Genomic DNA, 13,752 nt, shown 5'->3' with positions numbered 1-13,752 from the left:
ATTCTAGGTGCTCTAAGGCCAGTCAGGTGATGACTCAAAAGTGTCCTCAGCTCATCCAGTCTTCACCACTGGAAGGAAGGGGGGTTAGAAATTACTGTTGGCCCTTATCCCAGGACACTTGTTCCCCATAGGGAGCTGTTCAGTGACTCGTAACATGACCTTATTTATGGAAGGAGCTGTACATCTTGTTTATTAAAGGCGTAGGAGTTCCTCGTGTGTTTCTTGACTGGCCAGCTTTAAGTACTAGAATATGTGTGAGAGCCCATGAGATGGACAGTTGGGTAGAAGTCCTTGTTGAGCAAGCCTGGACTTCTGTGTGTGCCATGGCACACATCATACACCTACACACATACACACACATACACCTATACACACACATATCTATAGACATACACACTAAATAAAATATCTATGAAAATGCCTAGCATCTTTTCTGGCCTGCAGCAAACAACCGAATTGGATTCCTGGGCTTCTTGTTTTCTTGAAATACAGATATTGGTGGAGCAACGAGCTTCATCCTCGAGTGCCTGACTGAACCATTTCTTTGGGCTGTGAAGTTCGGAGAGTGTTCATCTGAAGCTCTTTGTATTCATCGCTGTCTTTCATGCCCCCTAACTTTACCCTGCCCTTTTTTCTTGTGGATTAGATGGCCTCTCCAGAAGAGAAATGCCAGCAAGTTCTGGAGCCCCCATATGATGAAATGTTTGCAGCTCATTTAAGGTAATCTTTTGACAGTAGGAAGACAAACACACACAGCTGAATGCATGTAACACAGCTGCATGCATGTAACACACAGCTGCATGCATGTAACTCGTTCACTCTGATTTATCATGCATCATTGTTTGCTTGCAGCAGTGAATAACTAACTTGGAAAAGTGGACAAATGTGTCATGTGCCTCTTGTGTCACACCTGGTATCTCTACTGTCGTTTTGTATTTGTAATAACTAACGGAGGTCTTGCTTTTCTCATGGCACAATATGGTTTTAATATCTTTGCCTTACAAGGAAAAAAAAGCATCAGAGTTAAGCAAAGCAAAGCAGAGCTTCTTATTGTTTGCACAGTCTGCCTGCTGCTTTCTCTCTAGTGTCAGACACTTCAGACAGAACTGTGCATCCTAAAGCCAAAGCCATGTCACAGGACTGCCTGCCAGTTGTATCTCAGAGGAAGCTGGGTCAGGCCTTGAAAGACTTGGGGATGCCACTATTGTTTCTTGCAGCAAAGGCGCACCCCTGTTTTCCTAGCTGTGTGCTCTCTGCAGTGAGGTTCCAGATCTGGTGATGAGCCGAATCTGGCTTCCAGCAGGAACCTAGACAGAGTGAGTGTCTTTGGAGGCTCCCTGACTGTGGAGGGCCGTGCTCATCTGCAGTCCCTTTGCCCAGAGCAGCTGAAGGATTTCCTATTCTGGCACTTGACAGAGCAGCGTCAGAACCCTGTGGGCTTCACCTTCCATCAGCTGCTTTCTGTCAGTGGGCCCTAGTGCTTCCTCCATTGTGGTTTTCTGCCTGGCAGGAGCAGGAGAGAATCGGGCAGGGTGTGAAAGAACTGCACTCTGGGCTGATGTGGCATCCAGCTGTCGTGAGTAGATGCTCTTCAGACCCTGATATCTTTTCCAGGTGTACCTATGCTGTGGGGAATCACGACTTCATAGAAGCGTACAAGTGCCAGACGGTGATAGTCCAATATCCTTTACCACGTGCGTTATTGAAGCTCACAGTCTGGAAACATTGAGCCAGTTGTTGAAACCTTCAGCTAAAAAAGAACCACAATCTCTTGAATTCCTACATTTAGCCTGGCTCTTAAGACTCACCCAGTTACTTATATAGTAAGGAAGAACACTGTTCAATATACTGGATTTTATTTATTTATACTATACAGGGTTACATGAGGCTGTTTTCAGGCCCCTGTATTTCCTTAGAAGACATTCCCTCCCATACCTCACTACTCCATCCTTTCTTTCCTTTTCCCTCCCCTCCCATTAGTCCCCTTAATTCTCCTTAATTAGTCCCCTAGTTCCCGTCTCCTTAATGTCATCAGTATATACATAGAGGGTGGGTTTATTTAGTTTGGTTGAGAACAAGGTTTGTGTCTGTGTGTGTGTGTGTGTGTGTGTGTGTGTGTGTGTGTGTGTGTTTGTGTGTTTGTGTGTGGTGTGTGTCCATGAATGTGCAGGTGCCTGCACCTCTGTGTACACTCAGAGGTCAGAAACCTAAAAAGGATGTCTTGCCTCTGCCTTATTGTCTTGAAGTGGGATCTCTCACTGAACTGCAAGTTTGCTGTTTTGACTAAGCTGGCTGGCCAGCAAGCTTTTAGGATCTACCTGTCTATCCCAGGGCTGGGTTGTCGGACACCAGCTCCCCCCACCCCAGTGTTTTGACAATACCATTTTATATAAAAATGCCATAGTGAAACCCAGTATTTTGCATACTAACCTAAAGACTTAATTAAGAAAAGAATGTTTTGCATGTGTGCTTGCAGAGACTGGTTAAATCTTAGTATGCATATCCCAGCCTAGGTGGGAAGAGTAGACTCACATACATACATCACCCTCACTCTGTGATTCAAGAGCATGCTAATACGTATTTGTAGAGCTCTAGGTTTTAGTTAGTTTTTGAAAAAAACTACTGTATTTAAATACACTAAGAAGAGAATGCTGCTATCCAAATTTCCCTAGAACTTAAGAATTCTAGCGTTGATAAAATAAACCTTATAGTACAGATTCTTGACCACTTAAATGTGGTTCATCACCAGTGGACTCAGAGAAACCAGGAACAAATGTAAAAGAGAAACATCTCATAACAGGGGGTGGGGAGATAGCTCAACTGGTTACAAGCTTGCCTCATAAATAGAAGGACTGGAGTTGGATCCCCAGCACCCACAAAAAAGGCAGACATGGTGGTGTGTGCTTGTAATCCATCACTGGGCAAGTGGAGACAGGCAGGTCCATCCCCAGGACTCCTGGGCTCTAATTGAGGAGCTTTAGATCCCAGTGAGAGAGACCTTACCTCAGAAAAGGAGGTGAATGGCCCAAGGAGTAACACCCACAGCTGCCCTCCAGCCACCATAGACACAGGCACACAGGCCTGTGTCCACACACATGTGCACACGCACAGGCATGCATCTCTCTCTCTCTCTCTCTCTCTCTCTATCTCTCTCTCTCTCTCTCTCTCTCTCTTTTTAATTGTGGGACAGGATCTCACTGTGGCGCTGGACTGGAAGCTTCATCTCCCCATGCCCGTCTGTATGAAGTGAATGCATTGAGTCTACTTGGCTGCTGACACATGGCTATTGTGGTGTGTTTTCTTCCTTCAAGACTTTCCAGTCATCGAAAGAGCACACTTTGTCCCTTGTCTACTTGTACTAAGAGTAGTATCCTTAAATTGTGTGTGTCGTTCTTTCCTTAACACAGCACATCATTCCTCCGGGCATTCCAGGCTCACAAAGAGGAAAACTGGTAAGCAGGGCCAGGAGCAACCAGCTGGAGATGAGGTGGTGTCGGTCGGTCAGTGTGGGCTTGGGAAAACCGACATGGCCAAGTCTGGAGGAAGAGCCGTTTCAGGGCTTCTTATCCCCAGACTGTCCCAACCCACCAGCTCCTGAGAGTGACACCGACCTGTAGTGGTTTATGAAGCTCAGGCCTTAGCTTAGGCCGTTTCCCAACTGGCTCGTATAACTTAACTAACCCATTTATTCTAATCTGTGTCTGTCACATGGCCTGTTAGTTACCTCTCCCCAGTACCAGCACCTGTTTCTTCCTCTGCATCTCGCCTCTGACTCTTTCTCAAAGTTCCAACTCTGCCCAGAAGTCCAGCAGTCTGTCCTCTCCTGCTTTGTTATGGGCCATTCAGAAGGTGATGTAGAAGATGTTTACAAAATACTGACTCTCTGCCAATACAGAAATCAGCATTTGAGAAATACAAAGACAGCTTGTACACAGAGCACAGGGAACAGTTTCTGTTATGGGAGTATTTATCAGTTTGTCAGTTTTTAACTTTTGATTTTAGATGCTGGGTGAAGGCCACTATAGAGCTTTTGGATTATCTTAAGCATTTTTTTCCAGTACCGGTACTACTCAGGTCCCTGTATGTACCAGGCAAACACTCTGCGTCTTAGTTCTGTTCCTAGACCTTTTAAGGCGTTTTCTGAGACATGGTCTCATATGCCCTGATGAGCTTCAAACTCACTATAGCAGAAGATGACCTTGAACCTGCTTCCATTGCTCTAATGCTGAAACTACACGCGTGTGCCGCCACATCCAGTATATCATGCTGGGGACCAACCTACGGCTTTGTGCATGCTGAGCAAAGGCTCTACTAACTGAACTACATCCTTAGCCTCCAATTTTTGAGGGACAGCTATGGGAGAAGTTTGAGGCAGGATCTTTGTAGTTTAGACTAGGCTGGAAGTTTTCATTCTCCTGCTCCAACTTCCCAAATGTTGTGATTAGAGATGTCCATTTTTTCATGTCTGATATTCTCTCTGTCCCTGTCCCTCTCTTCCTCTTCCCCCCCCCCCCCCTTTCTCTTCTGAAAGGCTTTCTCTATGTAGCCCTGGCTGCTTGGAACTTGCTCTATAGAATAGGCTGCCCTCAAACTCAGAGATCTGCTTTTCCTCTGCTTCCTGAGTGCTGGGATTAAAGGTGTGCGCCATCAGCAACCAGCTGTACTTTTTCTTTTCCGAGTGAAGACTTAGTTTATGCATGACTGAAAGCCTGGTGCAGGCAGCTAGATGTACACAGACCTGTGTACTGTGTATTGCATACTGCGGCTAATGCTCAGGGCCTCAGTGTTTTAAAAATGGAGCTGTTTGCTGGTAGTGGGGAGTTAGGGAAGGACAGAGTTCTGGGAGCTCCCTCCCAGATAGACCAGGGTCCAGTTCTCTGGACAGGGCTGGGACAGTGGTATGGAGTAAGAATTAAGGATTTGGCCTGGAAATCTGGGTTACATTGTGTCTGCGACAGACGCAGGAGGAGGAGCAGCCATCTGAGTTGGGGGGTGTGTGGCCCTGGCTCTGGGTAATAGCCGTGGCTGTCAGTGGTAGGGTGTGTGCCTTTTACCTCTTCAAGCATATTTACTTTTCGTCCTTAGGGCTCTGCCTGTCATGTATGCAGTAGCACTTGACCTTCGGATATTTGCCAATAATGTAAGTTCAATTTTCTATCCCTATTGGTTTGAAGTTAAATACATAGGGTGACTACCTACTGCTTAGTTTCCAGTTTTGAGGGATGAATAGGAAGTGGGATGTATCTGGTGTAAGGAGGGGAAGACCAGGCAGCAGCTTGGCTGTCTGTCGTCCTTGTCCATGCAGACAGGCCCTGTCTGTGGAGAGGTGGCGGCCACTGGAGCTGAGTGGACAGATGTGAGGGGCTTTGCATCCTCCTTTACTTCTGAGCTGTGGCCTGTGCTCAGGAATCGGGTGGTGGCTGAGGGTACAGATCCTGGACTACAGTCAGCCTCCCTTGAGGAGCAGCACAGGCCAGCTCTGGAGCCACAGAAACATCCTTTGGGCCTTAGACTCTTTGTGGTTTTAAAAACTGTTGGTGATTTCTGGTTCCAGACCAGCACTCTCTTCTCACTAAGCCAGTTGCAGGACTGTGAATGTTAAAGCTCACAGAGCTCTGCAACATGGACGGAGCTTCCTGTCTGTTCTGATGAGCGCTCTGGCAAGGAGAACACAGACTCCACAGGCAGTGATGAGACCTATGAAACAGAGGGTAACTGCCCTGCACAGCAGCACCTTCCGTCAGACTGTCTGCTCCAGTGCTCCACAAACAAGTCTACAGCAGCAAATGCCAGCAAAGAGGTGGCGTCTCTGCTCTCCCACTAACACATGAGGCCAGCAGAGAGCTGCTGAAAGGGCACATATAGCTTAATAACACAGTACCCCAGAAGCATTGATCCTGAAGAGACTCCCCCAGACTCCACAACAGAGGCTGGAGGACCTGATGCGGGTTGTAAGGCAGCCACCAGAGGGCAATTAGGAACAAACATGAGCACATTGATCCCCAGCAAAGAACTGAAAGCTGCAGAGAACCAAGTGGGAGGAGCTGGGGAGCACCAGGGCGAGAGAGATGGCTTGGTGGTTCTGGACACTGGCTTCCTTACAGGTGACTGGCTTTGATGTCTAGCACCCATGTTGCCCCTCACAACAGTCTAACTCCAGTCCTGGGACATCTAATGCCTTCTTCTGCCTTCATGGGTACCAGGTGCACACATGGTGCATAGACGTACATGCAGACAAAACGCACATACATATAAAACAATAACAATAATAAATTTTTGGTGATTAATTTAAAGAGATAAGAAAAGAATGGCATTACCTTGTGTCTCAGACTCTTAACCTAGTTCTGTTTAACAGTGACCATCTGGGTATTGCTGCATCTGCATTGAATCCATTGTAAGGTGCAGCTTTGTGGAGCCATTTGAGGATTCTCAGATCATTATAGACTGTTTGTTCTTGACATAACCAAAGCCCCCAGAAACATGTATGTGTGTGTTTGTACTCACATGCTTAAGGAGGAAGAGACGGCCTCAGAGGTGATGGTCTTGTGACAGGGTCCCATCTCATCAGTCTGGAACATGACTGCTAGGCCAGGCTGGGTGGCTGGGATTACAAGCATATACACCATGGTTTTTGCTGTGTAGTGTTGTTGTGTGAACTGTTGTTCTGGGACTCTGATTCAGGACGTTGTGCTTGTAAGGCTGCCGCTTCCTTGAGCTGCCCCCAGGCCCTGAAGCGTGTCTTAACAGGTAGCACATTGTGGTCACCTTGGCTGCTCCACCTGTCTTCCCATAGAACCCAGGACCACGCCTGGACGTGACCTTCCCACATCAGTCACTAATTAGGAAAGGACCTCAGTGAACATTTTACCCTCATATAGCCCTCTTCCTGCATTTGGCACTGATCTTTCACCAAACTGCATGGTTATGTGGTTTTGTTATAGCTCTGCTTCAGTCTATTCCAACTGTGGTAACAGTGTATATGCCATGGACTGGTTAGGTATAGACAGCATGTTCATATCTCACTGATAAGGAGACTAACACTCCAACACAAAGCGCAGGCAGTTTGTGTGTCTAGTGAAACTGCTGTCAGTTTCTGTTTCACTGATGGTGTCTTTTGCTCAGTCCTCGTGGTGGGGCAAGGAAGCTCACTGCCCCACCCCCCACTTAAATATTTAGTTGTACTTTTTAATTAATTGTATGTATGTGTGTCTGTGAGTGTGGTTGCCTGTGGAGGGTGTTAGATCCCCTGGAGCTGGAGTTACGGAGTTGTGAGCTAATAGGGGTGCTGGGATCCAACTCGGGTTCTCCATCAGAACAGGATGCACTCCTAACCACGGAGGCAGCGCTTTAGTCCAGCAGTTCTCAACCTCTGGGTCAAGACCCCTTTGGGGGTTGCTCATCAGATATTCTGAATATCAGATATTTACATTACGATTCATAACAGTAGCAAAATTACAGTTATGAAGTAGCAATGAAAATCTTACTGTTGGGGATCACCACAACATGAGGAACAGTATTAAAGGGTGAGAGCCACTGCTTTAGTCCTTCTGGGACCTCATTCATAAAGGCCCATTCGCCAGGGCCGCCTCAAGACCTGATCACCTTCCTAAAATGGAAAGAGTCTGACTCTCTTCTAAGCCCAGGGTAGAAGTGATACTTCACCTCCTCAGCAGGTTTTGTTCAGGGCTGGACCGCTATGCACAGGAGGGAAGGTCAGAGACCAATTCAAGAGGGAGCTGCAGGCCTGTGCATTAGGCCAAGGCTGGTGTCCTGGTTTGCTGTTTGTTGCTATGGTAACACCATCGCCAAAAGCACCCTGCATCATAGTCTATCATTAAAGGAAGTCAGGGCAGGAGCTGAAGCAGCAACCACAGAGGAGTGCTGCTTACTGGCTTGCTCCCATGGCTTGCTCAGCCTGCCTTCCATAGAACTCAGGACCACCAGCCTAGGCGTTGCACTGCCACAATGAGCCGGACCCTCCTGCATCGGTCACTAATTAGGAAAGTACCGCAGAGCCTGGACTACAGGTACACATGAGGCGTTTTCTCAATAAAGATTTTCTCTTCCCAGCCATGTTTAGGTTTGCGTCAGGTTGACAAAGACCAAACAGGCCATCTGGGGCTGGCGTCAGCTTGACTTGAGAACTGATATGGGGAAGGAAAAGATATACATACATACATACATACATACATACATACACTTCTCAGTTCTTAAAAATTGTCTGCCTGACTGGGCAGTGGTGGCTCACGCCTTTAATCCCAGCACTCGGGAGGCAGAGGCAGGTGGATTTCTGAGTTTGAGGCCATCCTGGTCTGCAGAGTGAGTTCCAGGACAGCCAGGGCTACACAGAAAAACCCTGTCTCAAAAAACAAAACAAAACAAAAAAATTGTCTGAGAAGGGCTGTAAAAATAAGCTCACTGGTTAGCACCGGCTACTCTGCAGATGCACACACTATTAGAGACTTGCACCATTAATTTTGCCTCTATTTGCTTTAAAAAGTAAATCCCTTTTGTATCGTTAGGCAGACCAGCAGTTGGTAAAGAAAGGGAAGAGCAAAGTTGGAGACATGCTGGAAAAAGCTGCCGAGCTGCTGATGAGCTGCTTCCGAGTCTGTGCCAGTGACACGTGAGTGAGGTCTGGGGGCAACGTGCTCACCGTCAGAGCATGTGTTGCTCTCCCTGTACTCGGTCCTTGGTGCTGGCCACACTTTCTGCCTTCACTTTGGAAGGTCTCTGCCCAGTGCACGCAGCCTGGCTTTCTCTACCTGTCAGTGCTCTGAGCAGTGCCCTTGTCTGGCTTTGACAGCCAGGCCCCCTCACCCTTGCTCCCTGCGGGGACACGGAGCTTCTCTGCTTGTCACTGACTTGAGCATTGCTGCTGTCTAGCAGTGAGGTTGTAGTCCCCTGTAGATGGTTTGTTGAGCGTCCGAATTTTTGAGTGATTGGTTTATTAGATTTTTTTGTTCTTTTGTTTTTGTTTTTGTGTTTGTAAGACAGGGTTTCTCTGTGTGTATCCCTGGCTGTCCTGGAATCCAGGCTGGTCTCAAACTCAGAGATCCTCTTGCCTCTGTCTCCCAGGTGTTTGCATGGCATTTTATTTAATTATATATACATTTTTTTTTTTTTTTTTTTTTTTTTTTTTTTTTTTGGATTTTTGAGACAGGGTTTCTGTGTGGCCCTGGCTGTCCTGGAACTCACTCTGTAGACCAGGCTGGCCTCAAACTCATAAATCCACTGCTTCTGCCTCCCAAGTGCGAGGATTAAAGGTCTGCACTCCCACTGCCCAGCTTGCTTATTATATTTTTTAATATTTAATTTTTATATCCTTTTGATCACTCCCCCACTTTTATTTTGTGTAATTTGTCTTAGCTGGTTTGCAACACAGCTGGTTTAATTTTTTTCTTAACCTTCTGTCAGAAAGTGTTTCCATCTTTTTCCTAAAACTATCTCCACCAATCATTCCATCATGTTATTTGATTATGCGTTTACAGGAAATGGACTCGTGTTAAGTTGAGCATGGTTTTGCTGTATTATCCTCGCTGCCCTCCCATGGTTGAAGGTCTAAGCTGTCTCAAGGCTTTCCTTTCCCCCGTATTCTAATTGGCTGGTTTGTGTTGCTGTTGCTGTTTTGTTTTTGTGATTGGAGACCCTGGCTGTCTTTGTGTCCTCCCGTGATTAGAGGTCTCGGCTGTTTCTCACTTCTCACCACCAGTCTTAACTGACTGTAGGTGAAGGTCTCAGCCATCTCTAGGCTCTCACTGCCCATCCCACGGTGGATGGAGTTTCTGCCCATAAGCTCCCACAGTGCAGTGCACTTAGCACTGTCATGTGTGGATGCTGGTGACTAAAGACAGAGGGGACAACTGAGGAAGGCTCCTTGTCTCTCACCATCTGTTTCCTGCCATAGTAGCTTGATATCTGTTTATTGAATGGACAGTTGAGGTCCTTGTGGTTCTGTACAACAACCCCTCCTTGATCTTTGAACTCTCGGTGGTTTCTCATCAGATTGCAAAAAAACCAAGCAGAGTAAAAACACCTGTGTTTCAAAGGACACTGCCACAAGTCAAACAGCCATATTTGAAAAACATTTGAAATAACATACCGATAAAGGTCTAATATGGGCTCTACAGTGAACTGTTAGAACTGAAGGGCAGCCCATGCTTAAATGAACACTCCTTGGTTTTTTGTTTTTGTTTTTGTTTTTAAGACAGGATTTCTCTGGGTAGTCCCAGCTGTCCTGGAATTTATAGACCAAGCTGGCCTCAAACTCACAAAGATCTACCTGCTTCTGTGAGTGCTAGGATTAAAGGTGTATTTTACATGCCCAGCTGTAATGATCTATATATTTGAAAAATCTTGAGAGGGGGGAGAGAGAGAGAGAGAGAGAGGAAGAAGAAAAAAAGACAGGTTTCTAGTGAGCAGGTCCTAGCCCGCTCTAAATCAGCAGTATCCGAGGCCACAGTGAGCTGCCTCCTATGCCCGTTACAATGGCTGTGATCACAGAGTAGGAAGTGCACACTACTGAGGGCCATGTGCCACAGTAGCCAGATGCTGCCCGGAAGGCAGGCAAACTGAGCAGTCTCCTGGGCTTTGCCTTTTCTTGTGCCTCCTGGGCCAGGTCAGCAAGGCAGTACCAGTGTGGCTCACCCGTGCTTGCCTATTCATTTCTCACTGCCTGAGTTTGCTTTCTGAGTTTGAGTTTCTGCTGTGACTCTTCAAGTAGATTGAACATCTAAATTCTTTATCACACTTGGGTGTGAGAACATTGACCTAGCGAGCAAGTGTCTTTTTGGGCTACCGGTTGGAACAATTTATGAGAGAGAGCAGGTAGAGCAGCTAGCTGGGCAGCTGGCATAGAGCAGGCCTTGTTCTGTGGACAGCGGACAGCATTTACACCAGTGTCATTGGAGACAGTTCACTTCCCTGCCATGAGTACCCTGCAGTTTCTGCTGTGTCCTGAGTTTGAGCTCTGAGTCCCATGTTCCCAGAAGCTGCCACTGGTCCAGCACCCCTGCAGTCAGGGACTACTTGGAGGGGAGTCACAGAACTAATTCAACTCTGAGTTTTGTTTTCCCAATGTTTTATCATGAACATCTACAAATATTCAGCAGAATTGAGGTAATTTTATAGGACGACCTCTAACTACCACTTCTGTGAGTTTATTACGCTTGTTCTTGTCTGTGTCTTCTCCCTGTCCATTTGTCAAATTATCTCAATATTTCTCTTCATCCTTTTTTTAGAAAAAGCACATTTTTATACACATTTTCCTCCAAGGACTCCAAGTTCCTGTTTGACTTTTGGGGTGAAGTAGACCTTCAGAACCACACAGACCCTGCTGTGCTGAGTTTGACGTTGGCGCCTTTGGTAGGGCCTGGTCAGCAGTGTCCTGGCGTTTCTTCACCAGGGCCACTCAGTTGTTATTTACCGTAAGGTCACCTGTGAGAGCTTCTGCAGAGGGTTTGTCACTCTCTGTGACTCCCTCCTTGGGCTCCTCCTTATGTGTTTACAGAGGATTTTTGTGGTGCTGTTGCTAGGAAAAAAAAATGTTCTTCCAAAAATGCCTCCTATCAATCTCCACCTATAGAGTTTTGCTAATGCTGCAGAGGGCCTGCAGTTGTTTAACGGGGTTAGAATTCTGGGGCTGCTTTTTCTTCTCTTGGCAGCTGTAGTAAACTTCACTGATGGTGTTCAAGAGAATAGACTCCCAAGGGCCCTTTGTCTCTGGATTCTGAGCTAGAAGCCGTGAGGGCAGATACTCAGGGTAGGGAGCTGACTTGGGACAAGGACGCCTCAACAGCTGAGGTCCCTCTCTTCCTCTCCGTTCTTTCTGGGGAAAGTGGTCCAGGTCTTCTTGCTCTTGGAGGACATGCAGGCCGTGAGGTCCACCACCCTGTTGCTGTAGTGTTGTTTGTTGTCATACCAAGAAATGATCTTTACAGAGTTGTCATTGAGAGAAATGCCAGCCCCAGCATCCAAGGTAAAACGGTGGGTTTCACTGTTAAAGTCACAGGAGACAGCCTGGTTCTCACTGTAGCCTGGGATGCCCTTCAGTGGGCCTTCTTCTTGATGCCATCATCCTTGTCAGCTTTCTTCAGGTGGCACAGCAGATCCACAGCAGACATACCGGGGATAAGAACACAGACGGCCATGCTTGCCCCTGAGCAACCTGTTGGTTCTGGGGTGACCTCGCGCATAGTCTTGGCAGTACCAGTGAATCCAGGGATGATACTCTGAGTATCCTCAGCCGTATACCACGGCTTTCCAGAGGGGCTGTCCACAGTCTTGTGGATGGCGGTGATAGCGTGGATGACCTCAGCCGTCCGTGACGGGGCTGAACAAGGTGGAGGTGCAGGAGACATTGCTAACAAAGCTGAGAGAGTTATCCTACTTGTCACGGTTCACACCTATCACAGTCACAGGGTCATCAGCACAAGGTAGATAGGATAACCTTTTGTCTCTATTCTCCATGATGGTGAAGACACAGTAAGCTCCACAACACAGTGGGCACCAGCACCGCCTCATCTGATGTTGGCCGGATTTCACTCCTGGAAGATGGAGCTGGCCTTCCCATTGATGACAGGTTTCCTGTTCTGTCTTGACTGTGCCATGGAACTTGCTGTGGATAGAGTTGTGCTGGGACATGGAGACCTTGAGGTCAATGAGGGGGTCACTGATGGCAGCGACATCCACAACAGTCAGCACGGAAGGCAGCTCTGGTGACCAGGTGCCTGCTGTGGCTAAACCCATTCACTCCGGCCTTTGCCACTGCATGTCAGGGAAGAGACTGGCAGGAGAAGACACAGCTGTCTCTGGGACAGGGGGAGCAGAGCTGCTCTTTCCTCTTTAACTTTACCTTTTCTTTGATGACTCTGGCTGAGGCTTTCTCTCACAGTAGTAATTAGTCCTGGCAAACGGTTTATTCTGTAATTGATCATGTTTGTTTGCTCTTCCTGTAGCCGTGCCGGCATAGAAGACTCTAAGAAGTGGGGGATGCTGTTCCTGGTGAACCAGCTATTTAAAATCTACTTTAAGGTTTGCTTTGCATGAGTTTCTGTAAAGTCTTGTTTTCTATCTGCCTAGGTAAATTACTGGTTTAGTTTGCCTTCTGACATGTGTTAGGAAGAGATCCTGACCACGCCCACATTAACAATCCTAACAGCTGTTAGTCATTCCGTGCCTTCTGAGGGCCAGGGCTCCATGGAGAAAGCACGCAGCATTCTGTGCCACAGAAGCCAGTAAGAACTGGAGGTTCATGAAGACGTGATTTAGGATCGCTAGTGGGAATGCAGCTCCTTCAGACACACGCTCTGAGCTCTTGAGTGAGCACACACTGAGTGTGGGGCGGGAGTCCTGAACATTTGGTAACTGGTCCTTGTGATGGAGCCGGCCTCTGGGTATATGTGGCCACTTGAGCCTTCGTCCTGCGTTGTAATATCAACTTTATGGAACGAGGGGGATATATAGATATATGGATGAACAAAGGAGTCAAGTTGGCTTCATAAAGACAAGTGGGCACAGGGCAGCCCGTCCCACGTCACTGAGAATCTGTCTTTCACTTCATGGGACATTTAGTGTGTCCTCACCAGTGTGTGGCTGAGTGCAGGTGTTTACCTGGACATTTGCTAGCTCCCCTTACAGAGTCCAAGCTTCTCCATTGTATGTTGTCTGTACCAGGTAGTTTTTTGTTTCTTATTGAAATTTTGATGACTTTGAAATTTATATTAAAAAAGTAAGCCAGAAGTTCATGTCTGT

At 47.1% G+C, this 13,752-nt stretch overlaps 1 protein-coding gene across 2 annotated transcripts in view; it reads left to right on the top strand.

The window, feature by feature from the left end:
* Positions 1-13,752, top strand: part of Pcid2 (PCI domain containing 2) — a 29,868-nt gene that overhangs the window by 6,061 nt on the left and 10,055 nt on the right. The window contains exons 3-8 of one of the 2 annotated variants that reach the window (NM_178708.3): positions 647-720; positions 1,615-1,680; positions 3,411-3,452; positions 5,086-5,140; positions 8,523-8,626; positions 12,957-13,032. In NM_178708.3, the coding sequence (NP_848823.2) occupies positions 647-720; positions 1,615-1,680; positions 3,411-3,452; positions 5,086-5,140; positions 8,523-8,626; positions 12,957-13,032 (417 nt within the window). Of the gene's footprint in view, positions 1-646; positions 721-1,614; positions 1,681-3,410; positions 3,453-5,085; positions 5,141-8,522; positions 8,627-9,180; positions 12,725-12,956; positions 13,033-13,752 lie in introns of those variants that run through there. The other variant, XM_006508761.3, reaches the window with a different exon arrangement.

The sequence above is a fragment of the Mus musculus genome, chromosome 8 (genome assembly GCF_000001635.26).
Source record: "Mus musculus strain C57BL/6J chromosome 8, GRCm38.p6 C57BL/6J".
Taxonomy (NCBI): domain Eukaryota; kingdom Metazoa; phylum Chordata; class Mammalia; order Rodentia; family Muridae; genus Mus; species Mus musculus.
This window is presented reverse-complemented; position numbering and strand designations above follow the sequence as displayed.